The 18698-nt window shown below is 55.9% G+C and overlaps 1 protein-coding gene across 1 annotated transcript in view; it reads left to right on the top strand.

Annotated features, from left to right (window-relative positions):
• The first annotated feature begins 5591 nt into the window (after nucleotides 1-5591).
• Nucleotides 5592-18698, top strand: part of ZFPM1 (zinc finger protein, FOG family member 1) — a 35093-nt gene continuing 21986 nt past the window's right edge. Inside the window, exon 1 of the mRNA XM_005528218.3 lies at nucleotides 5592-5694. Coding sequence (XP_005528275.2) covers nucleotides 5655-5694 — 40 coding nt within the window. The 5' untranslated portion in view covers nucleotides 5592-5654. The remainder of the gene's footprint in view (nucleotides 5695-18698) is intronic.

Here is an 18698-nt window from a genome sequence, read left to right as displayed (position 1 = left end):
TGGTGATGATGATGATGATGTTGATGATGATGATGATGATGATGATGATGATGATGATGATGATGATGATGGTGAGGGCCCATTTTGCTCATCCCCATTTGATGATGATGATGATGATGATGACAGTGTTGGTGATGGCGATGCTGCTGCCGCCCGCTGCCACCCGCTGGTGATGATAATGGTGATGATGATGATAATGGTGATGATGATGATAATGGTGATGATGATGATGATGATGATGATGATGATGATGATGATGATGATGATGATGATGATGATGATGATGATGATGAGGGCCCATTTTGCTCATCCCCATTTGATGATGACGATGATGGTGATGATGACAGTGTTGGTGATGGCGATGCTGCTGCTGTCGCTGATGATGATGATGATGATGGTGATGATGATGATGACGGTGCTGGTGAAAGCCCAGTTCTCCCATCCCCACTTTGTCCTCGAGCTGACCTCTGCGGCCCCGCTGGGCTGGGGTAGGAGCCGCCACAAAGGCGGTGTATTCCATCCTTTAATTACTGCCGCAATCACAACACGGAGCCGCTGTCAGTGAGAGATAGCTCGGCACCGCCGGCTGGGATCCTCGCCACTCGGGGCTTGTAACTAAAACTGCAGGATTAATTTGATTAATTGATAGAATTATTTTCCAAACTACTCTTTTGTTTATGGAGGCTTAAAATGCTTGCCGCCTGCACCCTCCTGGTGTGTTGCAGAGCAGAGATAAAGTGGCTGAAAATAATTAGTATGGCTTAATTTAGGGAAAAAAATAACCTCAAAAGAATTTTGCAGAAAATTTAAGGCGGCACATTTTACTTTGTTTTGGCAGGAAATATTATGGAGCTGGAAATGGGACTTTTATGTTTTCCCTGTGCTATATTTCACCAGGGCAGCAAACCTGCGGGGCGGAGGAGGAGAATTTCACGCCTGGTTGTTGCCAGAGCTCTCCCACACCTCCAGATCCATCACCTGGGCACCTGGAAATGAGTCTCCTGAGAGCCAGGGGAATGCTGCAGGGATGGGACCCATCCCCAGGGCCCCAGGATGGGTGCAGGGACTTCTTCCCAAAGCTGCACCCAATTTATGAAAGCCCAGGGCATGAGTGACACCCACCTGGGGCTCTGCTCACTCTGGAATGTTGGCATCGTCCCCACATCTCTGGGGGCTGAATTATTTAATTAATCCTTTCCCCTCAAAATGTGAGTAGTTTCCCCCCCATCCTTTCCCCCTGCTCTCACCCACCTCCCACCCCCTCAGTCCCCCCAGCCATCGGCTCCTCTGAGCTCCCTAAAGCCCCCGGCTTTGCTGAGTCCTGCATTATCCAGCAGCGTTTGTCACTTGGAAGATTGCAGGCCTCTGTCACTGTAATTCCAGTGAGGATGCAAAGCCAGTCAGCTTCTCCTGGCTGGGGATTAACTCCCTGCTTGGGGGAGCACAGGGGGGCTCCAGTGGGACCCAGCACATCCAGGGGTCCCAGCCCTGCACCCCACGGGATATGGGGCCAGACTGCCCCATCCTCAGCCCTGATCCACATCCTCAGGGATGGGATAACTCCACAGCCGGCCCCAGGGGTCACAGGGAGGGTCTGATGGGAGGTGCCTGGTGTTGATGGAGCGCCTCGGGGGATTTCTTGGCTTTTTGCCACCACCCTAAATTTTCCTCAAGCTGTTTGCTCCTCAGCTCCCCCCCTCAAAATCCAGCCGGCCTTTCTTTCCTCAGCCCCACATCCAAGTTTCTGAGCCGGAGGGGCTTTAAGCCTCTCCATAAAGCCTGGAGGATAACGGGATCCACCATGGTTGTCACGCTGCAAGCAGGGGCTGAAGATTTAGAATTATTTTTTTTCTTGCTTTTGAGTCAGATCTGGCCGTTCCTTGCACAGCAGGAATTCAAAGCCCAGCTCCCACCTTCCTCCCTGGGGTGTGTGACAGGGACCACACCGCACCAGCGGCATCCTGCACCCCTGATGCTGATTTCATGCAGGAAAATCTGGAGCCCTGAGGGCTGTGAGGAGTGGGAACAGGAGCACAGGTGCCATGCAGCCCCCAGGGATGCCATCCTGCCAGCAGTGATGCTCCTGAAGCCCAGGAATTGGTTGGATTGCTCCTTCTGGGAGTTAGAACATCATCCCTACACAAGGAGATCGATAAGAGGGAGGGGGAAATAAGCACTGAGACATCCCAGCCTTGGATTTGGGATGTGGGGGCTGCTCATCCACACATTCCCACCTGGTTTCAGGAGCATCCAGCATCATTTGTGCCAGGGGAGGTTTAGGATGGACATTGGGAAAATTTCTTCATGGAAAGGTTTGTCCAGCCCTGGCACGGCTGCTGAAGGCAGTGGCAGAGTCCCCATCCCTGGAGGGATTTAAAAGCCACGTGGATGTGGCACCTGGGGACATGGGTCAGTGGTGGCCTTGGCAGTGCTGGGGCTCGATGATCTTGGTGGCTTTTCAAACCTAAATAATTCCACGGCTGTGACTTGTTTTAATCCCAAACCCTTCCACGCTGCCACCGCAGCTCCAGGGAGCCCGGAATTCCTCAGCAGCCACTCTGCACAGGACGTGCCCAAACCGTGCCCAAGTCATGGAGGGACATGCCCAAACCATGCCCAAACTGTGCTCAAACCGTGCCCAAACCGTGCCCAAACCGTGCCCAGTTTGCTCCTGCCGTGTCCAAGCCATGTCACATCCGTGCCCAAGCCGTGCCCAAGCCACAGAGGACCCGGGGCTGTGGCCGAGCCACTGGCAGGTGACAAGTGGCACCCGGGGCCAGGTTCTCCTGCCAGCAGGTGGCAGGGCCCTTCTGCAGGTGGGGCACCGCCGTGCCAGTCCTCCCTCTTGGGACAAAAAAAAACTAAAATAGGATATTTTGAGCTGGAAAAAAAGCTGGTTTTGGAGCTTTGGCAGACCGTGCCAGCGGGCACTCAGCCCCCTCGGGGGGCTCAGCACAGCCCCCCAAGATCCCCCCCAGCCATCCCAGAGCCCTGAAATCCGGCAGAGGCAGAGGCTCTTCCCATTGACATTCCTGCGCCGCCACCTCCTCTCGCCGCGTCTCTAATAATATCAGGCCAGATTAATTGGCACTAATACAAATGTACACAGCTCCATAAAAAGATGTCACCTCGCTCACAATGGGGGGAACGGCTGCTCCCGCATTATCTCTGCTCTGCAGGCGTGTAATTCACTCCTCGGGAAAACACGCTATTTATTCGGCTCCCCTATAACAATCTCTCTGCAAACACCGCGGCATCGGGAAGGGAGCAGGGAGACACCCAGCCCTGCCGCTGGCACCGCCACCGTGACGCCTGTCCCCGCTCATGGGTCCCCCCAGGGGATGGGGCAGCGGGATGAGGGATTTGGGGACATCCCCGAGCAAGGATCCGGCCCTTGGCTGGTGGCTGACAACGAGAATTGTCACACCTGGAGGGGTCTAAGTGGCTCTGGGATGGTGCCAAAAAGGGAATTAAAGGAACATTGGCAAGGAATGTGCCAGGGGAAGGATTGCAACCTGTTTACTTCACTCCCCAGGGCAGGGCGGCAGCACCCACCGGCTCCAGAGAGGCTTTGGGGGCGTTTTTTTGGGGGGGAGGATGGAACCCCCGGTGGGTGTGACAGTGTCCCCTCGCCCCCTCGAGATGCTGCGGCTGCTTCTTCCAGCACAAAGGGTCGGGGACAGCCCCCATTCCCTGCAGAGAGGAAATTTGTGCACCTCGTCGGTGTTCGCTCACCCCCAGCCCCTCAAATCCATGCAATTAATGGTGCTGTGTTTAATTAAATGGTTGTGTAATTATCTTGGCGTAAGCAAACACGCCAGGTGAATACCATGGGGGCTGCGGTGCTCGTGGGGATCCGTGGATGTGGAACCGGCTGGATCTGCAGTGCCCCCAGCCCCAAAATCCCTGGAGCCAAGCCGGAGGGAGGCTGGAGACCCCCGAAAGAATCGGGGTGGATTTTGGCTCCCCATCAGCAGCCCCCGATGGAGTCAGAGCCACAGAGCAGAGGCCACTCCAGGCTCCTCGGGCCAAGCCGGGCTGGGAAGGAAGGGAAAGGCTCTGGAAGCGGAGCTGCTCCCCCAGGGGGGTTTGGTCTCCAGGAAGGCGGCGATTCGAGGCCATTCGAGGTGAAAGGCGCCGCCAGGATCGTTTTGGGGGGTGGTCAGCCAAGGGGGGGGGGCCAGCAGAGCCTTGTCCTCAGCATCATCTCCCTCCTTCCATAGGTTTTTTTTTTTTCTCCCCTGGATCTTTTCTTAATTCCTAACTTAATTTCTTTTGACATTCTCATTGCCGGTTTGACCTCTTTACTGGAATCATGTGCTGCTTAAAACTCATTATCCCACCATTGAAACAGGAAGTTAATTAAAAACCCTTCAAAAGAAGAAAAAGAAAAGGGGGGACAAAAGCACATCCCGTGTCCGGGGATAGATGGAGAAGGGATATGAGCAAGCTGTGCCGTGTCCCCACAGCCCACCAGCCACCCTCCATTGATCCAAAAACCCCATCATCATTTGGGGACCACCAGCCATCCCCACTGGCAAATCCCCCTGATCCAAACCAAGCATGGGCACGGCCCGGTTTGGGAGAAATTGTTATTTTTCACAGGAAAATATTTCCATCATGGATCCAAAATCTAAGTGGCTCCTGCTTAACCCACATGTCACCCCAAAATGCTTTCATGCTCAAAGGTCACCCGGCTGGGATGATGCCAAGGGGGGACCCCAGGACCCCTCCATCATCCCCAGGGTGTCCTGGGCTGTCCCCCACCCTGAGCCAGGGTCACGGTGGCCATGGAAGTCACAAGTGGGAGGTTTTGGACAATTCGTCTGGAAATGAGTGGGGTCTAAGAGATCCAAAAGAGAGCCCCTGGGGACCCCACAGAAAGGTTTGGGGGGGCACATAAGAGGCTTTGGAGCTCTGCAAAAAGTGAATTTGCACCCGGTGAGGGCACCGAGGTCCCAGCAAGGGGAATGCTGTGACTGTAGGAGCTTCCAGAGAGGTCACAAGGGATCCCAAAGGGGAGTTTGGGGACCCCAAAGAAGGATTGAGGACCCCAAAGAAGGATTGAGAACCCCAAAGGGAGGGCTTGGGCTGCTGATGATGAGATGTGGAACCCAAAAGAGGGGTCCGACCTAACGGGGTGGGCTCAGAGACTCAAAGCAGCGTGCGGAGCCTCCCGGGACTCCCGGAGTGGGGCTGGGGACATATTTGGGGACACATTTGGTGACACATTTGGTGAGCCCTGTGGGGGGAGCGGGGCGCGGAGCCCCCGCAGGGATCGAGTCCCGAGGCCACGCCCCCTCCGCCGTTAGCCCCGCCCCCTTTGCGGCCCCGCCCCTCCGCGCGCGCCATCCGGTGGGCGGGGCCTGCGGGGGGCGGGGGCCTATGGGCGGCCGCGGCGGCGCTGTTGGCCCCGCCCCCCGGAGCGCCCGGCGGGTTTGATCCGGCGCGGCGCCCATTGAGAAAATCCCGCGGCGGCGGCGGCGGCGGCTTCGCTCCGCCGAGCACGGCCCGGCCCCGGCCCGGCCCCGGCCCCGGCCCGGCCCCGCGGGCGGGCGGGCGGGCATGCGAGCAGCCGGGGGCCCGCCCCCCCCCACCCACCCGCCGCCCGCCCCGCCGCCAGCCGGGGCGCCGGGCTCGCCCCTCGCCGAGCGATGTCCAGGAGGAAACAGAGCAACCCCCGGCAGATCAAACGTGAGTCGACTCTACCGGCACCCTCTCTCCCGTTCTGTGCTGGACGCACCGCCCCCTCCCCCCCCTATTTTTTTTTCTTTTGTACCACCCTTTTGTCGGCAGCGCTCCCGCACCCCCTCCCCCGGTCCCCCCGGTACTCCCGGGACACACCCGGGACCCACCCGGGACGGCCGCCGTGGGTGCCCGTTCCGGCTGCCGGCAGCTCGCCCGCCTTGGTCTCTGTCCCCGCCGCTCCCCCTCCTGCGCCGCCTCTCCCCCCCCGCCAGCGCGGTGGCTCCGGTACCGGCTCCCGATGGGGGCCCCGATAAGGCTTTAAAATATTCCGTTCTGCAAGTCCCGTCCTGATAACATCGCTCTGTCGGGACGGCCTGAAATTGTGATCTTATCTCCCCCGCCTGCCTCCCATCCAGCGCCGGCAGCCGGGGCCAGGGGCTCCCCAAACCCCCTCGGGGCTCCCCCTCGCCGCCGGGCCCCGCCAGCCCCGCCTCGGCCTCCTCACGCCGCTTACGGGCCCCTCACCCTGCCAGGGGGTCTCCGACCCCCTCCCGGGGCTTTCCATCCACCCTGGGGTACCCCAGCCCTGCCGGGGGCTCCTCACCGCGGGGACAGCACCCTGACCCTGCCGGGGGCTCCCCATCCCTCATGGGGACCCCCATTCGCCTGGGCGCCGCTGGACCCGCCGTGCCACGGTCCCCGTGTGCCATCGTCCCCATGTGCCATCGTCCCCACCGGCCGCGCTGTCCTTGTCCCTCCGCCCTGCCCAGTTCCCCCCCCCAAGTCCCGCTTTGCATCCCAGCCCAGGCTGGACGTGGCCATAAGGAACCCACGGGACTTTGGCCACATCCCTGTCCCTCCCTGTGGAATGGTGATTCCAGAGGGTCGCGCTGCCCACGATCCAGCCGGGCTCTTGTTTTGCTCCAGCGAGGATGTACCAGCAAGGCACAGAAATCCTGCAAAGTGCTGGAAGTTTTTCGGTGCCGGGCTCAGCTTGGCTTTTCTCCTTCCTCCCCGGTGTGTGTGTGTGTGTGTTTTTCTTTCCCCCTCGAGTCGATGGAAGCTGGTGATAAGAGGGAGATGGGAGGATAGGGAAGGCTGGCCACCATGTGATAATCTACCTTTATCTTTCTCCTGAAATAATTGCAAGGCTGAGTTGCACCTACCTGTTTCCCTGCCTGGGGTGATTGCTGTGGTGATAACGCTCAGCTAGACTTTTACCCGGGGAGAGTTAAAAATAGTCCCAGCTGCCTCTCTTTTTTTTTTTTTTCTCTTTTTTTTTTTTTTTTTTTTTTTTTTTTCGGGATACTTTTCTCCTTTGGCTTTATCCAACTTCCGCGGCTTTATTTCGGCAAAAAAGCCCTGCGAGCCGTGCCTGGGTAACTCCAGCTCGTTCATCCGGGAGCGGAGCGGTAGCGCTGGAATGACGCTGCTCCCTGCGGGAGCCTCGCCGCCGGTGGGATGCCCGATCCCAGCACCCACCAGAATGGACTTTTTGGGCCAAACTGGGGCAGGACGAGGCCGTGGCAGCTCGGCCGGGCGGCGGCGGCTCCTCGTATCTCCTTCCTCTGCTGCTTTTCTGCAGAGATGTGAAGAAACGATAAAAGTGGGAGGCTGATCTCAGGCCGCCGGCGATGGCCAAAACTGATTAAAAGCTGAGAGCTTGGAAGCCTTCCTGTATGTGTCAACATGAAAACAGTCATTAGAGGCGGCGAGCGCGGCGAGAGCGCCCTGCCGCTGCTCCATCAGGGAAGGTATGCATGAATCAGGGCTCCGGTAACCAGACTCCTCTCATGTACAGACCGGACCTGTTTCCACAAAGTCTATCCTCCTTATCATCTCGGCTGGAGCATTAAAAACCTCCTCCAGATTGCTATCTGCTGATTTTATTTTCCTGGGTGACGCGATGTTCTCGCTCTGGCTTCGCCTTCTCTTGTGGGGTTGGGGTTTTGTTGTTTTTTGGGTTTTTTTTTTTGAAGCCCGATGCGAGGCGCAGATTAAGGCTCGCGGGGAGATCGCCGGGAGAGCGGGCGATCGCCAGCGCAGATAAGACAAACATCAGACACCGGACTATATTTAACCAGCTGCTTTAACCTTCCTCTTCTCCGTGCCTTTCCGGGCAGGGGCTGGAGGGGCCGGGGGTGCCGCTCCTCCCTCCGAGCCCCCCCGGCAGCGGCGCTGGGGAGGCTTTGAAAGCCGATTGCATCGCGATGGTGGCTTTTGATAGCGGAGAAAACACCCCGAGCATCTCTCCTTTTCATTTTTGGGGGTTCCTGCCCGCAGAGGACAGTTTCTTTCCATCCCTGCCTCTAGCACCAACCTCCCTGCAGCTGCTGATGCTTTATGGGGCGGTTTATTTTTTTTCCCCGTCTTTTTTATTTTTTATATTTTTTTTTTGTGTGTGTGTCTGTCTTTTGTTCTGCTGGTAGATAGATGTGAGGGGCTGATAGGGAGCAGGAGCTGATCTCCAACCCAGATAGCCTGTTATATTTATTAACTTCAAACATGGGAGCGCGGGCGCCCAGCTGATGAGCGAGGCTCTGGCAGCTGCCGGTGCTTTCGCAGCGCCGGGTCCTGCGATGGGGGAACCTGATAAACGGGAGATTGATCTCATCGCGCTGATGTGCCTCCCCCTCCCTTCTTCTTTTAATACAGATATTTTTTATTATTTTATTTATTTTTTTGTTGTTCCTAAGCGAGCTGGAAGCGAATGTTTTGTCATAGTTGCAGGGGCCTGTTGGTGATTATTATTTTTTCTTTTTATGGTGTGGGGTTTTTTTGGTTTTGGTTTTTTTTTTTTTTCCTTTTCCCTTTTTATTCTGCGCTCAGCTACAGTAGATCTGAGCTCCTGATAAACGCCAAGCCCCGATCTCCATCCTGATAGAGATTGCCAGGGTTGATAAGGACCACTTATCTCTCCCCACCAGACCGGAGCAGGATTCGCTACAACAACAAACACAGCAAAGAGGGGCAAAAGGGCTCCAACAATTTGTTCCATTGCAAATGTGATTAACGCAGGCACTTTAATTATCTGATGGGGGGCAGCTGCATGTGTGTTTTTATTTCTCAAGGTGCTGGGGTGGTTTTGCCCCCCTCCACGTGCTCTGTGAAACGAGCTGGGTTGAGAAGCCGAGCTCTCCCAGCTCCTGTTATCGGCTGCAGATGTTGCATTAGTTTGATGAGAGCTTTGACTTTTTTTGATGATTATCTCCCATTCTGCTCCGCCGAGCGAACGAACGGGCTGGGGTGGGGGCAGGGGGGGGTGTGAAAACACCGTCATATTTTTGCATGTGGATTTTCTTTAATTGCTATTAGATGGTGTCAGATAACGAGCCTGATCTGCGCTGCTCAAGCCGCCGTCTCTCGATGGGGTGTGTTGGGCTCGGTGGTTTTATTTTACTTTTTTTATATTTTTTTTCCTTTCCTCCTGCACGCTCGGCTGCTCCGCGGTCCCGCGTGGGCTCGGCGGCGATGCCGGGAAGGGGATCGTGGAGCCGGGCAGGGGGTGGCCGGCCCGTGGGAGCCGTCCTTCCCGGGAGCTTGGAAAATTGCGTTTCTTGTAAAGATGACAGTGGCCAACCCAGCGTCTATTTTTAGCGGCGGCGTGGTGAGCCGGTGGCGTGGGATGCTCCCGGCACGCCTCCTGCCCGCTCCTTCCCTCCCTGAGTCGCTCCTTCCCTTTCAGGTGACTCTGTTTCAACCTCCTCTGCTGGCTGCTTTTTTTTTTTCCTTTTTTTTTATTTTAATTTTTTTTTCTGCTTGTTTTTTCCCCCTGCTCTCTGATGCAGCTGCACTTTTCCATCCCCGCCACCTCCGTGCCTCAGTTTCCCCATCCGTGCCTCCGGGCCGGGGTGGGCGGGGGGTGTTTGGGGAGGTGTTCCGTGGGGTGGGAAGGGTTTGCTCCCGGGATCAGCCGGGTGCCGGCAGAGCCTCCCAGCTCCGCTCCCAAAACCGGAATTTTCTGCGCATCCCGGGGCTCCCTCAGCCTGGCAGCCCTCCTGTACCCCACTCCTGGCATCCCGAGGGTGGCATCCCGGTGTCCCACATGTCTGCTACACCCAAGGGCGCTGCCTGCCTGCCAACCCCTCCCCTCTTGTGCAAACACCCCGAGGCCTTTGCCAGCCCTGGCGCGGTGGCATCCGAGCGGCTCCCCGGAGCTGGCAGGGGTGAGGGTGGCAAAGCCCTGTGGCACCGCTGCCCCCGCAGCGGCTCTGCCCATCCCGGCTGGCACCGACCCCTCGGGATGCTCCCAGGGCAGGGGACACATCGTGGTCCCCACGGGTGGGGTGGGTGAGTGACCCATGGGATACTGCTGGGATACTGGTTGGATACCGGTGGGATGCACCTGGCAGAGCTCTCCCAGCCATCCCCAGGTGTTTCCCACAAGCCACGTTCCTGCTCAGTAGGAGGGTCTGCACCTGCCTCAGGTGATGCTGGGAGAAGTTTCCCTCCTCTTCCACAGGCTCCAGGTGTGAGCATCCCTGCAGGCTCCAGGAGAAGGGTTGGCAGCTGGTGGCCGAGGGGATAGCTGGGAGCAGGAGATCCATTCACCATGGATAACGGAGAAATAGCGCTGGTGGCCGGTGCCCCCAGCCCCGTGCCCTGCTGTGACAGCCGTGGGCCACTTCATCCCTCGATGCCAGGGAGCCCTGCGAGCCCTGGTGGCACCGTGCTGGGGGCATGTCCCAGGATGGCTCTTCCTGGCCATCCCCATCTGCACAGTGGGCGGGGAGGATGAGGGCGATGCTCGGGGAGCGAGGGCTGGAGCCGGGCTGGCCATGGCTGAACCAGTTGTGCCGAGAGCCCGGCGCACGGCGCTGCCGGGGCCGCGGGGTGGGAAGGCGGCGCTGGAGCCTTTGGGAGGCTCCGGAGGCTTTGTCAGGCGGCTGCTTCCAGGGCCTGTGGGTGCCAGGGATGGGTTGGTTTTGTGTCTGCTGCTGCTCTTCTGCCTCCTGAGCCCCCGGGGGATGCCCCCATGCCATGCCCAGCCCGGTGATGGACTGTCCCCGGCATCCTGGGGAAGCCACCTCCAGCCAGGATTTACACCTCGGCATCCGAAGTGGCGAGGTTGGGCAAGGTCTTATTTTCCATGGTGAATCACGAGGCCACCTAGCAAGCTGCAGCTTTCCCTTTGGCCAAGTTGTGATGCGGCCAGCTTGGCAATCAGGGCTTGGGAAGAAAGCAATCCTTTCCCCACGGGTGTTGCAGGAATTGTGCAAGGAAGCAGTGCCTCGGCACAGGTGATCCGAGGTTCCTGGAGAGGGGCGGCACCCCAAGGGCATCACCATATCCACATCCATCCCAGAGCGGGAGTCTCCGTGCCCTGGGGTGTTCCCAGCCCTGAAGGGGGCACCTGGGAAAGGAAAGCACAGCGCTGCCCAAGCTGGGAGCAGCGGGGCTGGGGATGGAGCTGCTGGGCCCTGCCTGGTGCTGGTGGATTTGGGGTCAAACGCAGCCGTACTGGCCAAAGGAAGAGGATGTTTTGAGGATGTTTTCCATGCGTGCCGTCCATCCTGCTGCAAAGAAAACAACATGATCCGCCTTGGAAAACACTCGATGGGGCGTTGGTGTGGAGGGAAAACCAGCCCAGACCTTCCACAGAGGCACAGCCAGGGCTGGGAGTCGATGCTGCCCAGAGAGGGATGTGAGCAACGGGGCTACGGCCGGAGAGAGGAACCTGGAGCTTCTCGGAATCCAGCATTTAAGAAGATAAATTGGAAAAGGCCTCTGTGCCAGCCCTGCACCGAGCTCCACCTCTGCTCCATGCTGAGGGCACGGATTTTTCTCCCTGTGGGGCCAAGAAATCAGCTCCCCCGCTTTGGAGAAGAGCGGGAATGGGAGCAGGAGGCCAACATCTCCTATTTTTTTCTGCGCCACATCCCATGACTGCTTTTGCTGCCTGACTCAGGGCTTTTGGCCGGGCTGTGTCCTGCTGCTCCTTTTATCAGGAAAGTTCAAGTGTTTCGGGGGTAATACAGTTCCCTCTTCCGATGGCTGCCCGGCAGAGGCTCCACATTGTTCCTGCAGCAACATGTTTTTTTGGAAGGGCTGAAATGCCGAAAGGAATGCAACTGCTGACCTTGGGCTGCAGTGGGGTTAAGGAGTGTGTGCCTATGAGTCACTCCAGATAAGAGCCTTCCACGGCTTTTTTCCTCCAAAATAATTCTTTATCTCCTCTTTCTCACATCAACATATTTTCTTGACATCTCCCATTCGATAGCGCGTGGAGGAAATGTGCTCCTCTAATTTGTTCATCTGATGAAATGTAGATCCATTGTTTTCCCTCGGCCTTGGCCGGCCGGGAGCGTGACCCCGGAATTTGGGGATGCGCCTCCGAGTCAGTGCCCAGGGCTTGGGGATGCTCGGTGGGGTCGGTGTCCCAGAGCTTTGGGAATGCTCAGTGAGGTCAAGGCCTGGAGATTTTGGGGTCAGTGCGTGGGGTTTTGGGGTGTTTGATGGGGTCGGTGTCTGGAGCTTTGGCAGTATTTAGGATTGGTACCTGTGTTTTAGGGATGTTCAGTGGGGTCAGTGCCTGGAGATTTTGGGGATGTTCAGTGGGGTCAGTGCCTGGAGATTTTGGGGATATTTAGGAATGGTGCCTGCAGCTTTGGGAATGCAAACCCAGGGTTTGGGGATGTTTGGTGGGGTCAGTACCCCTTGGTTTAGGGATGAGCTCGGTGCCCAGGATTTGGGGAATGTTTGGCACCCTGGACTTTGGGGATGCCAAACAGATTTGGTGCCTGGGACTTTAAGGATGTGCCTTGGGGTCAGTGGCCAGGAATTTATGGATGCTTGAAGGAGTTTGGGGATGTACCTTAAGGCTGTGCCTGAGGCTTTGGGGATGCTCAGCAGGGTCAGTCCCTGTAGCTTTGGGATGGTAGCCAGGGTTTTGGGATGCTCGATGAGATTGGTGCCTGCAGTTTTGGCGATGCTTCTCTGGGTCAGTGCCTGGGGTTTGGGAATGTGTCTTAGGGTCGATACCCAGAGCTTTAGGGATGCTCGATGGGGTCAGTCCCAAGGCTTTACAGATATCGCTCCAGGAAAACACCCGGGACCTTCCCAAACGCGAGACCGGGAGCAGCGGCGAGAGCATCCCCAGCTCATCCGGGCACGGCGGGGAGACAAAACCGCTTTTCCCCCTCCCCTCCCCGCTCCGCCGGGAAGTTTGGCCGCTCGCTCTCTTCTCCGTCTCCCAGCCGAGGCCTCTCATGCTACTCGCAGCTCCTATGATAATGCGGAAAGTTGAACTGGCCCCATTACTGCGCTGCGATGGTTGCCGCGATAAGGGCCCGATAATGGCAGCGATAGCGGCAGCTCGGTAGCCAATGGCTCCGCCGCTCCTCCCATTAACATTCCCCACCACGGCCGGGCTCGGAGCTGCCTATCTGCTCTCCATTTCCACTCCTCCGCTAGATAAGAATGGAAATACTGACTTCATAGCTCACTGATTAAAGTGTCTGGATTTCTTGATAATACACAGATAAATTATGTTTTTCAAAAAGAAGGTAGGGAAGGGAGTGCGAGGGGAGGGAAAAACCTCCAGTCCATTTTTATTATTTTTTTTTTTTTTTTCCCCTCTTTCTGGCCGTGCTCTGGGAGTTTGGGTTTGTGCTGCTCCAAAATGCCCTTCCCAGCAAGGAAGGCAGAGCCCTGTGAGGTGCCCTCAGGAATTGGGGGGAGACAAAGGATTTTTGGGAGCCACGTGGGTGGGGTGTAGGGCACGTCCAGCTGCCTCCCTGTGCTGGGATGGAGATGCTGTTCCTGCTCCTTGGGCTTTGCCAGCTGTGCCACACCTGGGGCATCTCAGCTGGGATCTGTCCCCAAGCTGGCAGGACCCAGGGATGCTCGGGAAGCATCTCCATATCCATATATCCATATCCATATATCCATATCCATATATCCATATCCATCTCCAGCCTGAGCCTCCCTGGTCCTGCTGCCCTGGGTATTTGGAGCAGCCTCATCCCACTGCCCATCCATACTCAACTCCTCGACTTTCCTCACTCATCCCCACTTGGAGCAAACAGAGCTTCCAGACTTTTTGGTTTGGAAAAAGGTATCGACCACGAGCATCTGAGTTTGTTTCATCTAAATATAAAACTAAAGAGCAAACAGTATAAAGTTCATTTTTTAATGTGCTGCCCCATTCCAGTTGGGCTGCTCTCTTTATTTTTTTTTTTTTTAGGGGAACTGTGATAAAAAGCAGAGATAAAGGCAGGACTGTTTTGTGTAGGAGTCGGTATCTGCGTTATCTATCTCCCTTTTTCACTCTCCGAGCAGCTCTGTTGTTTTTCGCTCTTATCTCGCTCCACCAAAATGCCAAGAACAGGAAAAAAAAAAAAAAATTAGAAAAAAGAAAGAGAGAGAGGCAGCACAGGCACGTTTGCACGGAGCAAACTCAGCGTCCATGGAGCTGGGCAGGAGAAGGGCCTGGAGTTGGAGGAAGAGGAGGGTTGGGGTGCTGGGAAGGCAGGGAAGGATTTTGGGAGCAGTGTTGTCCCAGGGATCTCCATGTGCCAGGATCGGTGCCTGCTGCTCTTGGATCCTCTGAGGGTCCTTCCCTGCCCCTGGAGCCCCCACAGTTCCTGTTTGTTGCCCTGGAGTGCTCCAGGATGGCTCTGGGAGCTGGGATCAGGCGTCCTGTGGGATTGGGAGCAGCAGGGACATCCCAGCCAGAGCATCTTTGCTGATGTCCCCTTGTGTCCATCCCTCCAGACTGGCCTCACCCAGGGCTATCACAGATTGGAAGGCTTGGGGTGGACACTGAAAACCATCCCTGTTCCCTTTCCATCGCTTTTGGGAGCGGGATGGAGCTGGCAGGACCTGGAGCCGCTGCCCACAGGAAGGGGGATGGCTCCAGCTCGGCACCTCCGGAGTAATTTGTCTCTGGATTAGGCCAGAGCCTGACCTCTGTCCTCGCTGTCACCTGGTACTGATGTGCTCCCAGCGCTGCCTGAGCATCCCCACCCCGCCCATTCCCGCTTGGAATGTCTTTATTCCAGGTGGGAGAGGAAGGATCCGGACTGAGGGGCTTTCCTCCAGTTCCACCCTTTGGCAGGGATCAGGGAGCCCGATCTTCCCGGATGGAATTTCTTTGCCGTGTTGTTGCGTGTCCAGCGCCCACATCCTGGATCACCATGGAGATAAACACCTCCAGCTGCTCTCGGATGGGGTTTGGATGGAGACAGCTCCAGGCGCCCCAGGAAGGACTGCTCCTTCCCTCCCAGTCTCAGCAGGTGCCTCAGTTTCCCTGCCGCGCTCTGAGCAGGCTCTGGCGGCTCCGTGCGCTCTCCAGCCGGGCGGGCAGGCCCACGTTCAGCGCATCCCTTCTCCCGGAGCAATCCCATCCATCTGCTGCGCCAGGGACGGCTCCATTCCACTCTCTCCTCTCTCCAAATCTATCAGGCCTTTATCGACCCCATCTGAAACCTAAAGTCACTCCATTGTCATTGTCCCTGGATTTCTTCCCTCCCTCGCGCGCGGTTGATCCGCCGGCCGTTCCTATTGGGAATGGCGGCCCCCGGAGCGCCCCAATCTCCCGGAATCTCTCGGTGGTTTATCGGCCCATCGGAGCCGGGGCTGGCGGGGCCGGCGCTGGCGCCGCTCGCTGCTGATAAAGTTTCAGAGTTCAGGCAGTGATGAATGTTCAGTAACTGCACCCGCCGCGATCCCGCCTGGGCTTGGCAGCGCGAGCAGCTCCGGCTGAAACCAATCCCTCCCCTATCAGCAGCGCTGCTTTTTCTCAGGCTCGGCCTCTCCCCGGTTCTGCTCTTCCCTGGGGGGCTCCGTCCCAGGGGGGCTCTCTGGATTTCACCCTGCAATGATTTGGGTTGGGAAGGAACTTAAAGCTCATTTTGTTCCAGGGCAGGAAGCTTCCACCAGACCAGGCTGTGGTGGTTGGGATGGAGCAGCTCCCCAGCAGTGACTGGAGCATCCCAATCCCCATCCCCATTCCCATTCCCATCCCCGTTCGTTCCCATCCTTGTCCCCATTCCTATCCCCATTCCCACCCCCATTCCCAATCCCCATTCTCTTCCCCATCCCTTCATGAGAAATCCCAGCCTTTCCAACACCTCCATTCCCTCTCTATCCTTTGTTCCCCTCACAGAAAAACTAGGCCTAAGCATATTATAAATGTAATTGTTATTATAAATGTAATCATTACTATAAATTTAGTCATTATTATAAATTTAACAATTATTGTAAATACCATCCCATGAGCAATGGCAGCATCACTTACCCCCTCCATGCCCCCCCCATCTCTGTTCCCCTCCTGGTATCAATTAGGCCTAATAGATTATAAATGTAATAATATTAATCATTGTAAAACCCCTCATGAGCAGTCGGAGCATCTCCCCATCAAGAATTACAGCATCACCCGGTTCCTCTATCCCCTATTCCCCTCCTGGATAAATTAGGCCTAAATACAGAAATGTAATAAGTCAATAAATTTAAGGTATAAATGATTATAAATACCCCCCATCAGTGATCCCAGCATCCCTACCACCTGCTGGATAAACCAGTAATAATTTAATATCAAATTCTAATCAATACATTATAAACCCCCCCACCCCTTCACCTTCCAATTCTCCCACCATTCTTTTTTTTCCCTGCCCTTTTCCCCCAGGGCTCCACAGGCTGTGTCAGGGTGAGTTTTATCTGGAGGTGATGGAGAAGGGCCCCAAATTTGAGATAAAGCCCCCCGGGGCCGGCCCCAGCCGCTATCGGCTCCATGCACGGGGCCGATCTTTCATGGGGAGATATCCATGGGAAGAGCCCTGCCTGGGATGCTGCAGCCAGGCTGATAGGGGAGAGGGCTGATTTGTACTCAAAAAAGCCCATTTTCCTCCCAAACCGGATCCCAGACTATTGGAATTTAGCGCAGCATCACCGAGGGGAGCTCTCCCGTTACCGAAACCTCGTTTGTCCCGGCTTGGCGTTCCCCATCCGCAGGGAACGGGCTCGGGAGCAGCCGAGGTCGCTGGTAAAACAAACATTGGTAGGGCCCAGGGAGGAATTGGGTGAGAAGAGCGGGCGGGTGGCCCATCAGATACCGGGATTTGCAGCCCGGGTTGTTCTCCGGGTGTTCCTGGCAGCAGGGCGGGCACGGCACAGCCCCGCCACCGGACCCTGGACGCTCCAGACCCCACCAAACCTCCTCTGCTAAAAGGGCAGCTGGGACTGGCTCCAGGAGCATCTTTCCCTGAGGGATACTGGTCTGTTCCTGCAGCCTTTTGCTCTTTCCATAATTCAGGGGGAAATCAGGTGATTCGGGGGCAGGGAGGAAGTGATGCCTGGGTGGAATTCCTGTGTTTCCAGTATGAGGTGGTGGATGAGCATCCTGGTGTTGCTTTGTGCATCCTAAAACCTCGTTTGGAGCCTTTCCCACCTGCTTTTGTGTTTGTTTTCATCATCATAATCAATATTATTATTATTGTTATTATTGTTATTGTTGTTGTTATTATTAATGGTGTTTTTTTAATTGGAAGAGGATGGTTCCAGCGCAGGGATGAGGAGGAGCTGGAAGGCTGCAGAAGGGATCCTCCATTATGTTGCCTCCCTGGTGGAGCTGGGATATCCCCCAGGATGCCCTGGCACAGCTGGGATGTCCCCACTGTCCCCCCCAGTGACACCCAGAGCCAAGGCTGAGCTTTGAGGTGCCTGGAGAGGTTTGGGATGTGATGGCTCCCGGCTCTGTCCCTCATTCCCTGGCTCTTGGAGCCTTCCTTGGACTCATCCCCTGCCCACTGGGACTTGGAGGAATTTTTATTTTTAGAAATGCGGATTGTGGATTCCCAGGACGGTTTGGGTTGGAAGGACCTTAAAGCTCATCTCCTTCCTCCCCCTCCACGGGCAGGGACACATTCCATTGAGCCCAGGTTGCTCCGAGCCTCATCCAACCTGGCCTTGAACGCTTCCAGGGATGGGAATTGGAAGGAGTCGGATGGGAAATTTTATTTAAATTCGTATTTAAAAATAAACACTTGGACCTGACAGCAGCACCGAGCGCCAGCCGGCGAAGGCAGGTTGCCACCAGCCTGCACGTGTTCCCGATCCAGGACCTGCTTTCCACCACGGGAACTCCTCCTCCTCTTCCTCCTCCTCCTCCCTGCTCCAGAGCCGGTGGGAAAGTCTGTGGCTGTTGCTATTTTCTATCTGTTATCAAGGCCTCTTATCACTTTGCTCTTGTCTCCGTGCCGGCTCTCCGAGCGCCCAGGGTCTCGCTCTTGGCAGCCTGGAAAAGTCCCCCCACCTCCTCCTCGATTCCCTATATTCTTTTGCCTTTTATTTAATTTACCAGCTAAGCACAAAGAATCAAGAAAAGCTTTTATTGTTCCTGCTCTGGGAGAACCTTAATTGGAGCACAGTGATCAAATCATTACCTGGATAACGCCGGGTTTCCCTGGGAATGCCGACCCTGGGCCCAGCCCTGGTGACAGGGGCACATCGCCTCAGCTTCCTGCAAGTTTTTAGAATCGCTATCTTTTTTTTTTCTTCTTTTTTTTTGAGGAAAAAAGGAAGAAAAATAATTTAAAAAAAAAAAAATCCTTGCTCGTTATCAATAAAAAAAAAGGAGGGAGAAGGAGGGAGGGAGAAGAGTTAATCGTCGAAGCGGAGTATCTTGGAAGGGAGCGTTTTTTGGCTCTTCCCCTCTCTGTAAAACCAGCCTCAGTAATTCAGTTTTAAAGCATGAAAAAAGGGAGTTGATGAAATTCCACTATCAGCACTGAACCAATATGCAAAATATCTCTCCGAGAATCAAATAGCTATTATGTTTTCATTTCCATTTCAGCGTATTTGCTTAATGAAGAATAGACAGATCAGGCCAGCCGAGGGAGGCTGTGTGCGGTGATAACTGTGCAGGGCTCCCAGCAATCCCGGGCAAGTGACGCTCTGCTCCTGCTCCGCGCTCCCTCTCCCTCCCTCGCTTTTTTTTTTTTTGCCTTTTCTCCCCTTTTTTTTTGATTTTTCTTTCTTTTTCCCCCAGTGGTTCGTTTAACCCACACGGT

This window comes from Pseudopodoces humilis, chromosome 14, assembly GCF_049639895.1.
Source record: "Pseudopodoces humilis isolate 2021_Gansu_Grassland_sample_001 chromosome 14, ASM4963989v1, whole genome shotgun sequence".
Classification (NCBI taxonomy): domain Eukaryota; kingdom Metazoa; phylum Chordata; class Aves; order Passeriformes; family Paridae; genus Pseudopodoces; species Pseudopodoces humilis.
Note: the sequence above shows the minus strand (reverse complement) of the source record. Positions and strands in the feature narration are given on the sequence as shown.